The sequence below is a fragment of the Canis lupus genome, chromosome 5 (genome assembly GCF_011100685.1).
Source record: "Canis lupus familiaris isolate Mischka breed German Shepherd chromosome 5, alternate assembly UU_Cfam_GSD_1.0, whole genome shotgun sequence".
NCBI classification, from domain to species: domain Eukaryota; kingdom Metazoa; phylum Chordata; class Mammalia; order Carnivora; family Canidae; genus Canis; species Canis lupus.
In genome coordinates, this window is record NC_049226.1 from 6,210,482 (window position 1) to 6,229,314 (window position 18,833).

The 18,833-nt window shown below is 42.8% G+C and overlaps 1 protein-coding gene across 7 annotated transcripts in view; it reads left to right on the forward strand.

The window, feature by feature from the left end:
• The window catches only part of ETS1 (ETS proto-oncogene 1, transcription factor), a 131,155-nt gene extending 126,477 nt beyond the window's left edge, over positions 1 to 4,678 (forward strand). For all 7 annotated transcript variants that reach the window (XM_038535666.1, XM_038535669.1, XM_038535667.1 and 4 more), the window contains one exon: positions 894 to 4,678. In XM_038535666.1, the coding sequence (XP_038391594.1) occupies positions 894 to 1,109 (216 nt within the window). In that variant the 3' untranslated portion in view covers positions 1,110 to 4,678. The remainder of the gene's footprint in view (positions 1 to 893) is intronic.
• Positions 4,679 to 18,833: the final 14,155 nt, after the last annotated feature.

The window sequence follows — 18,833 nt, forward strand, 5'->3', positions numbered from 1 at the left end:
TGGTGATGTGGGCCTGCATGACATTTTCTGGGATTCCAGCCCCACCTCTGCCCCTTGGTCCTTGTATGACCTCGAGCCAGTGACAAAGCCTGCCTGAGACTTGAGTTGCATCCTTTGGACAACAGAGAAGATATCTACACTGCCCATTTGTTTCCCAGGATTCATGGAAACGATACATAAGAAATGCCTGGCACATGGCGAGCCTTCATAAATACGGGTTGCCTTTTTTGACTTGGCACTTGTCCTGGTCCCATGGCCCTGTGAATCTAGAAGGGGGTCGGACAATTCAAGAGGTCTTGGAAGACCAGGACAATCTGTTCATTAATTCATGATTTTATTCAACAAATGCATGTGGAGCGGTTGCTCTGTGCCCTGCCCCATTCTGAGCACGACAGATTTGAAAACACCGACCAAGAGAGACAACATCTCGGGTCTGGCTGACTAGAAGATAGGATCCTCTGGTGTAGAAAAAAATTCTTCCCTTTGATGAAACACAGGCATGACTGCAGCTTAGCCCTGCCCCACTGTCTCACGTTAAATTTCATGCTTGCAGAGCGAAGGTATCCTACCAACAACATGAGGAAAGAGGAGAGTCTATAGTGTTGCTTATCTTTTTTCCCCCCATTATCAGGCACCTTAACTCTATTATATAGAAACACAAGGTCAATATATTTTCATTACTTTGAGCATTCTTGCCCAGCTCTTTTGAAAACTGGAATTCAGAATAAGTGGGTGAGAAAAAGATCTTCCATCCACTTGAATCTCAAGCCATCTTACCTGAACAACATCATGGGTCACGATGACGGGATATGGGGGCAAATAAACATATGTACTTGGATTATCCCATAGGTATTTACCCTGTCTCTTTTTCATTTTTTATTTTTAAATTTCAGGTGGCCAGGAGATGGGGAAAAAGGAAAAACAAACCTAAGATGAATTATGAGAAACTGAGCCGTGGCCTACGCTACTATTATGACAAAAACATCATCCACAAGACAGCGGGTAAACGCTATGTGTACCGCTTTGTGTGTGACCTGCAGAGCCTCCTGGGCTACACGCCTGAGGAACTCCACGCCATGCTGGACGTCAAGCCCGATGCCGACGAGTGATGGACACCACAGGGCTCGGGGAAACTCTGCTGAGACATTTTGAAGAACAACCATGTCGGTCGGACTCTTAATTTTTAATTGTTATTCTATTTTTAATTTTCCAGAACTCATTTTTTTACATTCAGGGGTGGGAGCTAAATGAGCTGCAGCTATAATCAATTGTGCGCAGTTGGAAAAAAAGAGAGCCAGGACTTGTGGGGTGGGTGGGACAAGAAATTCTTGAGCAAATTTTCAGGAGAGAGAGAGAAGGGTCTTCTTAGAAGCTTGAAGGATCTGGCTTAAGGGAGGAGGAGACGAATGTGTACCATTATTTCTAAAAATCATCCATAAAAAAATGTGTCTTGAGTTATGGATCTATTAGCAAAAGAAATTGAGACATCAGGAGTCATGAGACCCATGAAAGGCAATTACCTTGCTTTTGTTTTAAGGTCTGGGAGGGCAAAAAAAAAAAAAAAAAAAAAAAAGAGGGAGGTGGGATAAAACATTTGTGTGGGGGATGCACTAAAAAACAAGGACTATTTACTTTTGACTCGACTTTTGAAACAAAGATGGACTTCAATGGAGAGGGGCCCAAACTGTTTTTGTGTTAAAATCTATTTTATTAAATTTTGTGCCAGTATTTTTTTTTTCTTAAAAATCGTCTTAAGCTCTAAGGTGGTCTCAGTATCGCGGTATCATGCAAGTTTGTTTTTATTTGCCGGCTGAGAATTCTGTCAAAGTGCAAGGAAACTGTTTATATAGACCCCACTGGAAATGCAAAGTGCTGTCACTGAGATCGGGGATCCCAAATTCATGTGACTTCTATATGAAGTGAAAAAAATATATCACGCTGACTTGGGCACAAGGGACCTGTGCATGTGAATTTCATCTGGGTTTTAAAAAAGGATCACACCCCTCTACTTACCCGTCATTAGTGGATTCTCGGGGTTTGGACTTAACATTGAACTAAGAAGCATTAAGTCTTTGAACTGAATGTATTTTGCAGCCCTGGTTTTGGATCACGGTCGCTGTAGGAGCACTGTTGAAGTCATAGAAAGGAGATTGAAAGAGGAAGAATGACTTGTTGCTTTGTTGGTTCTATACCTGCAACATTTATGACTTGGAATAAACGCTGTGTGCATGGGCATTACCCCTCAGGTCTTAGGAAGTAAGTCCTGAATGCATGTCATCCCAGACCAACACTCTATACTTTCTCCTTTTCCCAGCATTCCACCTTTATTGCTTCCCCCCTCACCCCCACTACCCTGTTACCCAGTAGAGAGAAATGTACAGCTTTCCGACCCGTGAGTGAAAGAGCAATGTGGTCATGGCATGAGTTGACGGGTGGCTGACAAAGCCATTCAGACATCCTGGGTTTTAGGGACAGTGGAAATTAAGGTTGCATAGAAGTAAAATGTGGCTTGGCTGTCTTTGGGAAGAGAAGCGCACGGCTTTCCTTTGAAGAGTTGAAGCTAGCGGAGTCAGGTGTCAGGTGAGGCTGTGTATTGCAGACACTGTGAGGGCCTGTGCTTGGATCTGTTTTCCTGGCACAGGGTAAGTGAGGGTGAATGATTGCAGAAGAGGCGAACGACATGAGGACTAAGGAAACATAAGAAAAGGAGCTTGAGTGAAGAAAATGAGGTGGTCCGTGAGATCCGAATAGATTTCTAGTTCCTCCCGAAGTTCAACGACAAGCTGAAAGGACCGGGGCAGTGTTGAAGGGTGGTCTGCAAATGTTTGGATTTATTCCCCGGGCGGGAAGGGTAGGAACCAATGTATGACCAGTGGGAAAAAGTGCCTAATACACTCAAGCCCCCCTGCCCCAAATAGATGCCTGATTAAAAAGGTTGCTGACAGAGGGACAGCTCTCGCGGACTTCAGTGGGAGAGGGGAAGAGACATTGAAGGTGGGCTCCAGCTGAGAGACTGCAAGTACTACCTACCTGCTAGCGAATCTTCGAGAAAGTGGATCCTTGACTCCCGGGTCCTCTTGCAGACCCTGACTTATCAGGAACTTAGCTCTGGGGTTCATGAGTCTGCTCACTCTGATACATCGGAGCGTCCACTTGGGAAGCAAAGGCAGACTTGGCTTCCAGATGCAGATGCCTTAATGAAGCTCTCGAAATATTTTAGGAGCTGCTCAGGGAGTGTTAGGCGGAACCGTTGGGCTACATTGTTTCCTCTTAGACTATGTGATCTTTGTTGGGCACTGGCCAAGGCGTGCGTGTGTGCGTGTGCGTGTGCGTGCGCATGTGCTTGCAGATGTGCAGAACTGCCGCTAAAATAATAACCTGGGTTTTTCGGTTAAGTCTTTCCACGTTTCAGTAGGGGGCAAGAGTAGAACCAAGGCAGGGCATCGGCCTTTGCTTGCTGTCCGCAACCTGGCATAACATGACTTTGTCTCAGTGCACCAGCCTTTCCTTTGGAATTTATGCTGAGAATTCCCCTTGTGTGAGTGTGTCGAAGTCCTGCAGTAGCTCCGTAGCAGATAAGAGATAAGGAAGTGCCTCCTCATGCTCCTCATCCCGCTTGTTTGCGAAGAGGCCTCTCTCCTCTAGGTCCGCCATTTTCAGTATTTGTAGCTAGTGCGCTAGTGAAGACAGCTTTGTCCATCTGGCCAGATGCTTTTTTTCTCCTTCTGTCCAGAGGCCAGAGACCATCCCAGGAAGAGTGGTGGGTGGTTTATACACTGGAAATGTAGCAGAATTGTTGCATTTATGCTTTTTAAAAACACATGTTAACTTCAGAGGAAGGATGGGCGAATCTGGTTTAGTGATGAAACCCTTGTTTTCCTGGAGAAGCCTTAACCCATGTTGGTTTTGGTGGTCGGGTTCAGGGTCACTTTTGTTTCCCTCTCCATGCAGGGGAGGGACTTCCCTACACAGAGCCCCGGTTTTGTGGCTTTGGGGATTGGAGGTGGCATTCGAAGATCAGATGTGCTTTTCCTCACTTTGGAGACGAACACTCTGGGTTTTAGAGCATTAACCTGCCTAATCTTCATGGTGAAAATCACACCTTCTCTGTTCTAGTCATGCTGTGCATGCTGCTTTCTGTTGGGGTCTATATAAATGTGTTGAACTCATATCTACATTCCAAAGAAGTTTCAAGGAACCATAAATATATGTATACATATACATATATAAAGTATATATATTAAAATGAAATTATCTCTATCAGGAATACTGCCTCAGTTACTGAACTTTTTTTAAGAATACTTTTTTTTTAAGCTGAGAAGTATAGGGGTGAAAAAGATGTTATATTGTGTTTGACTATTTTCCAACTTGTATTTTCATATAATTTATATTTTTTAAAAGCTGAACATTTAAAAGCAAGATGAAAAAAAAAGGAAAAGCAGGTGCTTTTTAAAAATCAGAACTGAGGTAGCTTAGAGATGTAGCGATGTAAGTGTCTATGTGTTTTTTTTTTTTAAATGCAAAAAAAATTTCTTATGGGGGAGTTTTTTGTTTGTTTATTTTAGTAGCTGATGCTGGCACATCATTTTGCTGGAGAGTTTTTTATATACTGTAGCCTGATTTCATATTGTATTTTAAACTGTGTGAGATTAAAGACAAAGAAATTCATTCATAACAATGTGGGTTTGGCTCGATTCTTTCCTGTCTGGTGCATGTGTGAAAAAGCAGGACAGACCCACCAACCAGAGACGAGCACAGGAGGAAATGCAGTTCAGTCTTGCTGATCTCACTGTGTCAAGACCAGTTCAGATAAAGATTTCCCAATAAACTTATAATGATAATACAGGGAAGTATAATGCAATGCCCCGATTATTGGCTGTGCGGTGTCATCCTTTGTGGAATGTTCCTGGCCTCGTCACACCACATCTTGTTCATGTCTGAATGAACTAAGAGCCACGTGAAGCAAATTTTTAATGACTCAACAGATAAACATTTGATTTCAACTGAGTAAAGTTCCTGATGTATTAACACAGAAAGTCGAACATTTTAGTTGATGCTTTGGACGTGAACAGGATTCTGGTTTCTTCTTTCGATACGAATTTTGCTCTGTGAAAACTTGGCCCGATCACATTCATCTCCTTGGCCCTGACTCTTTCATTGAGGCTGAAAATGGGGAATGCTCATATCTGTCAGAACCCCCAGCAGCCCCCGTCATAAATAAAATCATATTTATAAGCGCTTTGGGGAGGAGCGCTTAGGAACACATCCTGCGTGGTACTTTTCTCTTGTTGTTGAAACTGTAGAAGGTGGATGTTTTTAATTAACACCAGCATTTGCAACATGAATCCCGACTCACAGCTGGAAAGGGAATTTTTGCTGAATTGTTCACAAAGAGAGCTCTGTTTTTGGAAAATCTGTTTCTCCCAGCCTGGAGCTTGAGGTTTGCTGAGTGCACATTGAACATTGACTGTGTGGTCTAGTGGTTACAGAGCTGGACTGGCCACGGCGGGACGGCGCTGACAGGGAGGTGGGTGGCTCTGGATCTTCCATCTCAGCCAAGCTACCACCACTCACGGGGAGACTCACTCAAGATGGCTTGAGGTCCTTATATTTTTTAGTCTTCAGCTGCAAACCCAAGCAAAGACGCAACTCCTGAGCCAACCTGAGGCCACATCTGAGCCATCTCCCCTTGAATAAACAGTGCACAGAGAATAGGTTTCTGCCTTAGTCAAGAATTTGGTCAGAGAGCTTACCTTCGGTAAGCCAAGCTGCTATTCTCCCCCAAAGGATCTGATTTAATGCTGAACAGGTTAAAAGATACAAGCAAGATATGCTTGAATGAAAAAAATAAGCCTCTACCTCTGTTTCTCCAACTAGGAGCTAGACTTGAGAGGGGAAGTCTCAGTTTGGTGATTTCCCTTAATGATACTGCCGAGACCGCCATATTGAAGCTGTGGTGGTGGCAGCTGGGCCAGAGGCAGTGTCTTCTCGAACGACTGGAGGATTTGGGGGACTAGGGTAAGGTGAAGATAAAAAGAGATGCAGGGAAAAGGGGGAAATCATTCAGAAGAGGCAGGTCATCAAAAACCCGTAGATTTGACAGGCTTTCAGGGGGTTGTAGGGTTAGGTAATTGCCCAAGGCTAATCTGGCTCACCACTGCCATGGCTTTGGAGCAAACTACAATACTCATGCCACACAAACAAACAACAACAGAAACGAAAACAGGAACAGCAGAAGTTTCCTGTATAATGAGGTGTAACTATTTTAACCTAAAAAGGAAGAGGCTTGTGATTTGTACTTTGGGTAAAATGAGGCAGGCAATGGACATGAGAAGTTACATGTGGGCAGACCGTGGGCTGATTGTGCACCACGCAGATGTTCAGTTTGGCCTCCACAGTCGTGGGACTCACCTCTGCAGCTCAAGGAACAGTGTACTACAGTAGGGTCATGGGTGGTCTTTGAATACTGGTGTTCCTCTGTAGCAATGGCCCATGGTCGACACTGAGTGTAAGATGCCCCTCAAATTGAACAGGAATCTCCTGATTCTAGAAGGAAGTCAGCCCCACACATTGACACTCCTGCCTGGTCCTTGTAGAATTTGACTTCATGACCCTTATGGGGATAGCCATCTATTCACATCCCGTGTTGACTTGGCATGAAGCTCATTTTATTCTAGAACCTACAGTGGAAGGGAGTACAAGAGGTCATCGTGTTCATCGGCACCATCTGACTTCTGAGCCCTTGTTCTTTCCATTATGCCAGGCTGCCACCAACAGCTCCAAAAGGTCTCCTTTGATGATGTTGGCTAATGGCCCCCTATCCGTGGGAACCACAGCCCCAGTTACTAGGAGGTACACTTCCCAACATCAAACACAGGACGACAGTCTTTTTTCTAGAAGGACACCTTTCCACTTCCACAACTCTGCTTCTGCTTTTCCCCAGTGGTGGCTCCGGGAAGGTGGTTGATGATGCAATTTCCGTTGTACAGAGGCCTTCTTCTGGCTCAGATACAGAGACGCTTGACCTGGGTATTCTGCCCTTGCCATTTTATGGGCGAACAGACTCAGTAGGCTGCTGAGTGTTCACTGCTCTTTGAGATCCCTCCATGCTCTGAGAATCCTCCCCTAAGAACAACAAATAACAGAAGAGAAAAGCACTTTCCTGGCACTTCTGGCAATGAGGCAGAGACTTAAGGATTCTGATTAAAGCAGGTGTTGATCAATTGGTGAAAATTAGAAAAGGCTTGAAGTTGAGATAAAAAACACTCATTGAGAATTTAAAACAGCACAGTAGGAAGTAAGATGGCTCGGCTTTGCCTCTACCCCTTGGCCAGAGCCATTTCCTGTTTTACTCAGTGTTCCAATCCCTTTTCCCTTTTCCATTTTCCTGGAAAAAATATTTCTATCCTGAGAAAGCCTGGTTCATTCAATTGCCTGGTCTATCTCAATGTGCTGACGTCCAAAGTAATGATAGTGACGACCATCTGCCCATGGCAACCCAAGAGAATCAACAATGACCACCAGGTCTCATGATGCATGGTGCAATCCCCAGAGCCCTTGTGAGTTCACAGTCCTGTCCCTAATCTCTCATCCCTGCCACTCAGGCTCTAGTGTTCTCTAGACCACAGCATTTTTACAGAGCTTTGATGTCAGGTCAGCTCTGGTCACTACATGTGGTACCACGTGTAGGAGCGAGGAAGTTTTCAGCAGCCACTTGTGGGAATTACAGGGGGTCAAGAGATAGTCACTGCCTTCTTCTCCCTGCCCAATCCACATTGTCGGACTGAGCCACTGACCCTGGGAAGTAGCAGGCTATTTTTAATTTTTTTACAGGCAAATCTTGAAATTTCAGCTGTGACACTGCTTCTCTCCTTTCAGGGGCTGTCCCCCAGATGTGCCTGGAAATAGTAAGTGACTCAAAGAGGTGGCAACAGTCTTCACAAGGCTGGAAAGTTGATGAAGCCTATTGGCTTTGATCTGGGACTCCCTTGTTGAGGCAAGGATATCCCAAATGTTAGGAGGAGAGATGGGATTGGGCACTTTGAAAGGGCTTGGGGAATGGTGTAGTGTGTTCATATGAAGTAGTCCTTGCTCATACAGCTCACAGGGGAGCACAAGTTCAGAACCCCCAAAGTAATTGAATTGGGGAATCTTCTCTGCTAATCTTGGGTAGACCAATTTTGTCCCATTGGTTCTGATTTCCATGAAAATCAGAAAGTTTACAATTACAGAGCCAAGACACTTTTTATCTGAGATGTTTACATACTAGGGGAAAGATAAGAATGATGGTAAAGACAATGTCCAGTGTTTGAAGGGTAAATAGACATTTCGTTCAGGTATCTGTTTTCTCTTGGTCAAGTTTTCATGATGACAGCACAGACCTGTGTACTTGAACCCAAGGGGATTTAGTGTTGTCTTTACTGACCGACTTCAGACCACTGGGGTAGCGAATGGACTTATCCGGGCTCAGGCTTCTTGCTCAGGAGCAGGTAGGAGAACCAGATGGGCACCTGCATGATGATGGGGCATGTTCGCTGTTCTGGGCACCCATGTGTGCAGCCTGCTTGAAATCCTAGAATAGAAATCCCACAAATTCCAGATTGCCTTCTCGGCCACCACAAGTAACAACTGCAAACTGGAAACGCAGCCAGCAAAGACTGAATTAAAACAAGAGTGACCACAAAGCCTGGTGTACCTGGGACATTCCCAAGGTCTACCCATTGTCTGGGAATAATCATTCATAGCAGTTCCTCCCACTTCCATTACACTTTATGCGGTCTCCTTATAAAACCCGTTAATGGCCTAGAAGCAAACACCAGATTTCAAAATCCTACATTTTCCAGCTAACAGGGACCTTGAAGATGATCTAGGCCAACCTCTTCAATGAGGCATGCATGAACTCAAAGTCAAGAGAGGCCAAAAGACTTGCGCATAGTCACCCGATTAGTGACAGAACTGGCAACCAGAAAGCACATCTGATTGCCCCCGTGTCCTCTCAGTCCTATCCTTCTTCCTTTACCATATTGGACCTCATCCAACTTCCAGGCAACACATCCCAGTCTAAAGTTGACCCTCACTGATTCAGAATTGATCATGAGAATTCTTTCTATTAGTTCTGGTAGATTCCAACAGTCTGCTAAGTGCTCATGTTCAGGTTGTGAACGGGGAGGTCCTGGGGTGGCAGTAGGTCTTAACATCTGGCTTTCAGAAACTGAAAGTGCAGGAGGCATGAAATTGCAATTTATGAGACTATAGGATGTCACGGCTGGAAGGTACCCTAGGCGATGATACTACTGAACAAATTTATTCAGGTTGCAACATTCATGGAACACCTGCTCTGTGGTTGGCGCTGGACTCAGGGTTAGGGAAACCATAAGGAAAAGACAGACCCAACTTTTCCCTTTCCTCTGCTTTTAGTAAATTAAGACTGTAGGCAAGTCAAGGGAGAATGACTATCCAGTGCAATAATAGTACGATGTGACATCTAGGAGGAGCACCCATCCTGGAAGAATTTATGCCCTAAAGGTGAGCAGCAGTCAGCCAAGCAGAAAGGGAAGGAGGTTCAGGTTGAGGTTCTAGAGGTGAGAAAGTTCATGGACTGAGAGAGAAACTGGAAGTCCTTTTGCAGAACCAGAGCACAGGGTGAAATGGAGTAGTGGTGAGTGGTGAGGAGGGGGAGATGGAGGGATGATTCTGAGCCTCATGCCCTCCTGAAGGCTAACCTCTGGAGGCCTGAGGACCTTCCTGCAGGCCAACTCACACGATCTGATCGTTAGAAACATTGTTCTATCTGCAAAGCGGAGAACCCATCAGAGGGCCCAAGGATAGAGGCAGGAGGACCGGTTAGAAAATGGTTCCATGTGTCCAGAAGAGAAGCCTGCAAGGGGATGAGCAGTGAGCAGATCAGAAAGGTCCTCAGGAGATATAATCTCTAGGACCAGGGGACCGGTCAGTGTGGGTGAGCGGTGGGCCAGTGTGCCAGGACCGGGACTTGGGGGGTATGCAACGATGACTTGTCTGTGGCCACAATATCATCATGCTATGGATTTCAGCTCTGGAAAGAACCTTAGAGATAAAGCTCAATCCCCTCATTGTGGGGCTAAAGGGTTTGAGGTGGGAGGGTTTAGGGGATTTACCTGAGACCACCTTGCTAACTGGTGACAGAGGCAAAATTAGGTCATAGGTCTTCTGACTCCAGGGTCCACCCTATGTATCTGGTGAGGGTCAAGGGCTTGTCCCCCCAAACACAGGCCAGAAATAACCTATCTCTTCCTTCCCTCCTCCCTTCTTCTTTCCTCTCTCCCTGCATCCCTTCTTTTCTTCCTATCCTTCCTTTTCTCTGGGGACAAGAACTATTCAGCCTCCAAATGGATGTGACAATCCTCCCTGGGTGACTGACACAGGCTGTCTTTTCTCATCAGAGTGCTAATCTCTCCCCGGAGCCCTGGACACCTGCCTCCACCCCAGGCTGTAATTGGAAGAGAGAGAAGGTGCTCATTTCTCTGGCCCAGCTGCCTGCTCTCCAGCCTCCTGAGAGTTGCCTGAGCCCCATTTGCTGAGTGATCTCGGAGTATTATTTCCAGAGTCCTATTTGGGGCATACAAAAGAACAGGTGTCTGTTTGGCCAGCGCTGTCATGGCTTCCATTCCCAACTCAGCATTTCCAGCCATCCCTCTACCTTGGTCTCACACGCCTTCTCCTGGACTGACAGTCTCCTGCCTTTTTTTTTTTTTCTTTTCTCTCTTTTTTTAAGTCTATGATTCCAGTCCTCGGTGATTGCTCCTCTCTCTTTCCTCATCTATTCCTTTTATTCCTCATCTGGGTTGCCTCCCTCTGTCCTTCATATGGTCTATTCCTAGAGAGGAGATGCATGTGACATTTAAAAATGCAGGTTCTGGTGCAAAGCTGCACGGTTATAAGTCCTCGCCCCGCCGCTACTTAGCTGTGTGGCTTGGGCAAGTTACTCAACCTCTCTGTGCCTCAATTTCTTTATTCATAAAATAGGAACAATAGTACCGACCCCACTGATACGGTGATTGCTGATTAATATATGTTAGGGTTTGACACCCAGTGTCCTGTAGGTGGGAGCTATTAATAAATCTGAAACTACAACTCCAGAAAGACTTTTTTTTTCCCCTTCTTTGCAAACCTGCCCCCACCCCCCGGTTCCCTGGACAAGGAGAAGACTTGAGCATTCAGGGCACGGCTCTGGAGGGCCTGTGTGAAGAGACGGGAGTGTGTTCCCTGCCCTCCCAGGCCCTGGCCAGGGCGCTGGCTGTGGGCCGCTGCTTGCTATGACAGCTGCAGGTGGGCAGAGCGCCTGGCTCCGAGCATGGAAAGGCAAATGCTGTTCCGGCCAGCTCCAGGACTCAGCATTTTCCACTACTCCTTGCTCTGTTTGCTTTCCTCTTTGGACTCCCCCCACGGAGTGGGGACTTCTGAATGACGTCCAACAGCAACGTTGGGCCTGCCCAGAGTCCTCTCCCACCGCCGGGCTCCCAGCCCGCCTTTCGTCTCCTCCCGTTGGCAGGCGGGAGGCAGCAGGGCCTGGCTGGCCCAGGCCGAAAGTTCTCACACAAAGTGCCATTGTATGGGGCTGGTCTGTGGGAGACAAATGAAAGGGATTTCAAAATCAACGGCGAGTTATTTTTATCCATGGAAGGGCTGAAATGCCTTTATTTTCCATCTTGGAAAACAAACTTTCAGGGGTCATTGTGCGGCAGAGTGTTTTCATTTACTCTGGTATTCACGCATTGGGGTGGGGGGAGGCCCCTCAAAGACCTGGATTCGCAGAGGCTGGAATCTTAGAAACCCAGGCTGTTGGACTGACGGACCCTCCTCGGTTGAGGGTCTGCTGGATGGCCCCGGCGCCCTTCTCTGGCCTGTGCTCAGAGCACTTACTGTGGAGCTGGTCCAGCCTGAGCATCTTCTCGGCTCGGCAGTTCCCAACTGGCTGTTTTTCTCCTCCGAACCCTCAGCCTTCTGTATCTGTGTATCGTACATCTCAGGACTATCGTGTCAGCCTCCCTCCAGGGCAGGGGTCTCCCAGGGAGGTTGTGCATGCTCCAGGAATTGCACAGAGGAAGGCATGGGGTGTGGAAGAAACCATTTCGAATTGCTACTCATATTTATTTTTAGTTTAAAACTAGGAAGTGGATTTTTATTTACTAATATTGAATAGACCTGTTGGCCCTAATGCCCACAGTCAGGCTTCTTTGGGTCCATTTGCATGTATTCCAAGCACCATTGGGGAAAGTGGGAATTACTCAATGTGGAAGGGGTGTGTACACTGGTGCTCTGATTTCTTTCTTCATTTTTAGCATCTTATGGTGTTCTGTGGTTTACATATACACAATGGGTGGATTTATAAACTGGAATGTCTCTTTTTAACCAAATAACCTTCACAGAAAGGACAAGTGCCTTACAGTGTTTCCTGCAGTGGAACTGTGTTGTAGACATAGGAATGGTTCAAGCCCATAAAGAGAAAACAAAAAAAAAAAAAAAGGGCCAGATTACTTCTGCTCCTGAAACAAATAATTTGTCAGTCACATATTGAGGATAAAATAATTTAATTAGATTTGGTAAAAAAAAAAATGCCCAAATTACCAACATCATATTAAAGGTAGATTTACAACTCTTGTCAATGATGAGAATAAATGCCCTGGGGTACTGTATTATCAATCAATGCAAATAGATATTAACTAGTGCATCTAATTTATAAATAAATATGTATAATTGGAGGTACTTAAATTGGTGGTGCTTAAAGACATTTACTGATGGGAATACAGAGTCAGAAAAGTTTGGAGATGACTATTCTAAAGGAATATTTGCTGTGGGTCAGCAAGATTTCTATTTATGATGGAGAAAGCTCAGCATTTGCAATCAGTTCAAAATCTGAGTTTAAATTCTGACTCCACCAGTTAATAAGATTTGTGACTTTGGGAATACATACAATTTCTCTAAGCCTCAGTTTCTACAAAATGACAATGACAATTTCCACATCAGTTTTCTCACAGGTCAATTTTAAAGATCGATTCATATTAAGCACACAGAAGAGTAATACGGTGTAGTAAGCACTCAAGAAGTGTTTTACTTTCCCATTTGCATCTTGCTTCTGCTGGGAAACTAGGAAAGATCCAAGGGTTTAAGGTGAAGCTCATTCTCTATGAAATCCTACTATTGACCCTCAGAAAGAATTCTCTTGTGGTTGAGAAGGTAAGCCCACGTTTTTCAAAACAATCACTGATTGGCTGTCCTTGGCTCTAAGAGGAAAGAAGGTTTGAGTGTGTATGTTTAAAAACCACTCTGGGTAGGCCTTCCCGGTGGCTTCCTAACAAGTGTGCAATAAATGGTTGTATGTTGGTTTTAGCCCAGTTCCCAGCAGACCATTTTTACGTCAGAAGGTAGAACACAACAGTGCCACAATTGGCAGTAATTAGCCTCCCATGATGCAACTCAGCCAGAGGTCTCAGAAGTGAATGAGCCATGGAAACTAGGAAGCCCCACTGAGCCTGGGGCCTGGCCTTTGGCAGAGGATTTGGCACAGCCCAGCCCTGTTATAAAAGAGGCAGTGTGAGGGGGTGGTGTAGGGAATGAGGCTCAGTTCTTCTGGTTCCTCTTCCCAGCTCCCATTTTGCACACAAGGATACAAGATGAAGGATGCTAGAGCCATCAGAGCGTGAGAGCCATATGCTTCCTCTCTGCCAACTCCCATCTATAACTGTATCAAACTAGGATTTCACTGATCTCCTGTCATATGCTAGCCTTGAGAGAACCCCAACCAGCTTGCTCATCACTGTCAGAGCTCACCTCCACCCCATTCTAAATAGAGCTTTAGTTTCAAGTCAATCCCAGATCTCCCCACACCCCTGGCAACTGTCCTGGGAGAGCTTTTTGGGAATCAGAATTTCCATATCCCAAGCTTTAAGAAAATGATCAATAAACAGAAAGCAAATGAGTTTTTTTTTTTAAGCCCCGCAGTCCATGTTGGCATGTTGTAGATATTGAAACAGATTCACTAGACAAAGAAGAAGCATGCAACAAAAAGTGGAGTGAGGGGGTGTGACCCGAGTAAGTTGACAAGGAAACAATTGCTCAGGCCCACTGCTCTCTGGGTGACCTCACTGGTGTGCTCTCCCACAGTCCATTCCAGACAGGTGACCAACCTGTGAGTCAGGCTTGCCTGGGCAGGAGGCAGCCAGTACAGGGAATGCACCCATTCCTGTAACCTGACAACTGTGACCCTTGACCTTGGAGGGGCTACCCCATCTGGGGACAAAGCAGCCTTTGTCCTATAAGCTGTTGACAAATTGTTAGGAAGAAACACATTCCTCTGGCTCCCACCATTAGCCATTCATGGTCCTAGGTTGGTTGGATTTTCTTGGAACCGCCCACTTCTCTTCTTGTCTCACATCAGTCTTTCTTGAGTTTTAAATTAACTATACTTGATTCATGACTGCCTTCATGAAAAATTCACTTTGCCAGGAGAGTGAACTCCCTGAGTAAGCGCCAATTCCTAGGCCTGCAGACAGTGATATATTCCTGGGACTTTCCTATCCTGCCAAGCATTCTTTAGTCTCTGGATTTCAAAAGACCATACCAGGAACTTAAGCATCTTTTTAGAATCAAAATGTGGACTCCAGAAGCAGACAGACCTAAGATCAAGTAGAGGGACCTTGAACTAAACTATCTGCCTGAACCACCATTTCTTCTTTTTCAAATGGGATAATATCTACTTCTTAGAATTGTCATGTTTCTCAAATGAAACAATGTAATGAAGTGACTTTTGAAGGGCTAATATAGAGCAGATGCCCAGTGCATATTTGTTTCCTCTCCTTCATCCATTCTACAAGGCGGTCTCCCCAAAATACTTTCAGTCTTTAGGTTTATCTATATTTTGAAAAGATCATACATTTATTGAAAATTTAAGTAACACTGAAAAATATTCAGAAAATAATTTTACCAATCCCCTATGTTCTTCACTATTGAATACGTGTATACTTAATACTAAATGTGCTTTTTTATGGAAGTAGAATTTAGGTACAATGACATTCACAAACCCTAATTGTTCAATTTGATGTATTAACATACACAACACTCCAGAAAATTCCCAAATCCACCTGCAGTCAATCTGATTCCTATTCTGATTTCTATTACCATAGATTAGTTTGCCAGTTCATGAACTTCATAATTCATAAGGCATTGGGTAGAGTACTGAAAAAGGTTTTGCATCAGTCATGGAACAAAATTAGCCCTAGACTAACTGCTGTGTACTCCTGCCTAATAAAGCTTAAAAGCAAGACTCAAAGGGTCAAACTAGTTCCAAGTAACTTAGCTCAAGAATATTTTTAGGGATACAAAAATAGCCAACAAAATCCACAGTGTCTAGCATCCAATAAAAAATTACCGGGCATACAAAGAAGCAGAAAAATATGACCCATAAAGAGTAAAAAAATTGGTTAGGAAATTTCCCAGAAATGACACAGATAAAAGAATTAGTGCACAGAATATTACAGGAGAGTAACAACTTCACATGTTCAAACAGCTATTGGAAAGATTGAACATGTTAATTAGAGATGTGGAACATAAAAAAAAAAAAAAGGACCCAATTCAAACTTCTAAGATGAATACTATAAGGTAAGAGGTGAAATGGTAATGGATGGTATTGATGGCAGATTTAACACAGCAGAAGAAAAAGATTAGTGAACCTGAAGTCATAGCAATAGCAACTAGCCAAAATTAATCATACAGAAAAGAAAGACTGAAAGAAAAATAAGTAGAATGCCAGTGAGCTGTGGGAAAATTTTAAGTGTCTGAATAAACATATAACTGGAGGGGGCAGAAAGTGTGATAGAAAAAAATATTTAAAGAATTATTAATGCCTAAAACTTTCCCTGATTTTATTAAAATTAAAATTATAGACTCAAAGATCCGATATGTAGAAGTCCAACAAACCCCAAGCACAAGAAATTTGAAAGCAATTATAGAAAAGCATGAGGTAGTTAGGTTGCTGAAAATCAGTGATAAAAAAGGAAACTTTAATGGTAATTAAAGAAAAAAGATATAGACAGAGAACAAGAAGTATGAAAAATAGCAGATTTCTCATCAAAAGCAATTCAAGCAAGAAGACAGTGTGCATCTTTAAAGAACAGAAAGAAAAATATAAGTCAACCTAGGATTTATACCTAGTGAAAATATCAAAAACAATAGCAAAACAAAGACTTTTTCAGATATAAAATATTGAAATATTTTATCACCAGCAGAACTGCACTATGAGAAATCATAAAGTCTTAAAAGTTGTCAATGTAAAAAAACAATTTGTAATTATATGTGGTGATAGATGTTAACTAGACTTACTGTGATCACTTCACTACACACGGAAATATTGAATAAGAATAAAATAAAATAGGGATGCTTGGGTGGCTCAGCAGTTGAGCATGTGCCATAGGCTCAGGGTGTGATCCCAGAGTCTTGGGATTGAGTCCCACGGGGAGCCTGCTTCTCCCTCTGCCTGTGTCTCTGCTTCTCTCTGTGTGTCTCATGAATAAATAAATTAAAAAAATATATTTTTAAAAAAGAACAAAATAAAATAACCTCACACCTGTCAGAATGGTAAAATCCAAAACACAAGAAACACAAGAGGATGAGGAAAAAAAAGGAACCTCCTGTACTGTCGGTGGGAATGCAAATGGGTGAGGCCATTCTGGAAAAAAGTATGAAGGTCCCTCAAAAAATTAAAAATAGGACTATCCTATGTTTTAGTAATCATGCTGCTGGGATTTACCTAAAGAATATGAAAACATGAATCTGAAAGGGCATATGCAACCCTATGTTTATTGCAACATTATTTACAATAGCCAAATTATGGAAACAGCCCAAGTGTCCTTTGATAGATGAATTGGATAAAGAAGATGTGGTGTGTGTGTGTGTGTGTGTGTGTGTATGCATATTATATATATAGCAATATTATTCAGCCAAAAAAGAATGAAATCTTGTCATTTGCAATACATAGATGGATCTAGAGATTCTAATTCTGCAAAATAAGTCGTCAGAGTAAGACAAATATTGTATGATTTCATTTATATATAGATTTGAGGATACAAAGCAAATAGCCTATGGGGGAAAAAAGAGAGACAGACTGAAAAACATACTCTTAACTACAGAAAGCAAACTGATGGTCACCAGAGTGGAGGTGGGGATGGGCAGGTGAAATGAGTGAAGGGGATTAAGAGTACACATATTGATGAGCACTGAGTAATGTATAGAATTGTTGAATCTCTATACTGTACACCTGAAACTAACGTGACACTGCATGTTAACAAACATGGACTTAAAATAAAATTAAAAATGGTTTTTAAAAAGTATAAAATAAAATAAGCAATGAAAAGAAGATATCATAAAGGATATTCTTCAGACAGATGGAAAATAATACCAGATGGAAATATGTGCAATAGAATTAAAAGCCTTGGAGTTGGTAATAATATGGAGAAATACAAAATACTCTTTTTCTTCTTCTTTCTCTTTCTTTCTTTCTTTCTTTCTTTCTTTCTTTCTTTCTTTCTTTCTTTCTTCTTTCTTTCTTTCTTTCTTCTCTTTCTTTCTTTCTTTCTTTCTTTCTTTCTTTCTTTCTTTCTTTCTTTCTTTCTTCTTTCTTTCTTCTTTCTTTCTTTAAAAAAGATTTTATTTATTTATTCATGAGAGACACAGACAGAGAGGCAGAGACATAGGCAGACAGAGAAGCAGACTCCCTGCAGGGAGCCCAATGCTGGACTCAATTTTGGGACCCCAGGATCACGCGCTGAGCCGAAGGCAGAAGCTCAACCACTGAGCCAGCCAGGCATCCCTTTTCTTATTATTTAAATCTTTCTGAAAAAGAAAAAAAACAAAACATAAAAAAAACACTGTTTAAGGCAAACACAAGAGCACTGTATGTGGGGCTTATTAAGTATGAAGAAATAAAATGTCTGGCAACGGACGTCCAACGTTCATGAGGCAGGGAATGGAGGTGTATTGTTGTAAGTTTCTTTTAATGCATGTAATGGGGTATAGTATTACTTGAGGGCTGACTGTGATGTTAAAGACATATTCTGGGAACTCTAAATCAACCATTAAAATAACAGAACAAAAGAGATAAAACAGAATAATAAAAATATGCTGTTAGTCCAAAAGAGAGAATAAAGAAAGGGGAAAAGGCGCAAAAAACACATGGGACAAATAGAAAAAAATAGCCAGCTGGTAAATTTAAAACCAATAACATACATAATCCTATTAAATAGAAAAAGTTTAAACATCGCAAATTGAAAGTCAGAAATGTCACAGTGATAAAAAGAAAGATCCAGCTATATATATGCTAGCTAAGAGAATGCACTTCAAAAATAAAGGTACAACTGGGTTAAAATTAGAAGAAAAAAATGGTATACAATGTTGATACTAGTCAAAATAAAGCTTGAGTGGATATATTAATATCGAGGAAAGAAGAGTTTAGAACAAAGAATTTAACCAGGGATAAAGAGGGTCATTTAATAATGATAAACTGATCAATTCACCAAGATGATATAGCAATCCTAAATATTTATGCCCTGAGCTTCACTAAATATGAGACAAAAAAGGATGAACCGATGGGAGAAACAAACAGATCCAGTTATAGTCAAAGATTTCAATACTTCATAGAAATTATAGACAGAAAGTCAGTAAGGATCTAGAAGATTGGAGCAACACTATTAATCAAATTGACTCAACTGACAATTATAAAACACTGTATCTAACAAGAGTAGAATATACTTTCTTTTTAAGTGTCAATGAAACATTTACCAAGACAGACCATATGCTGTATT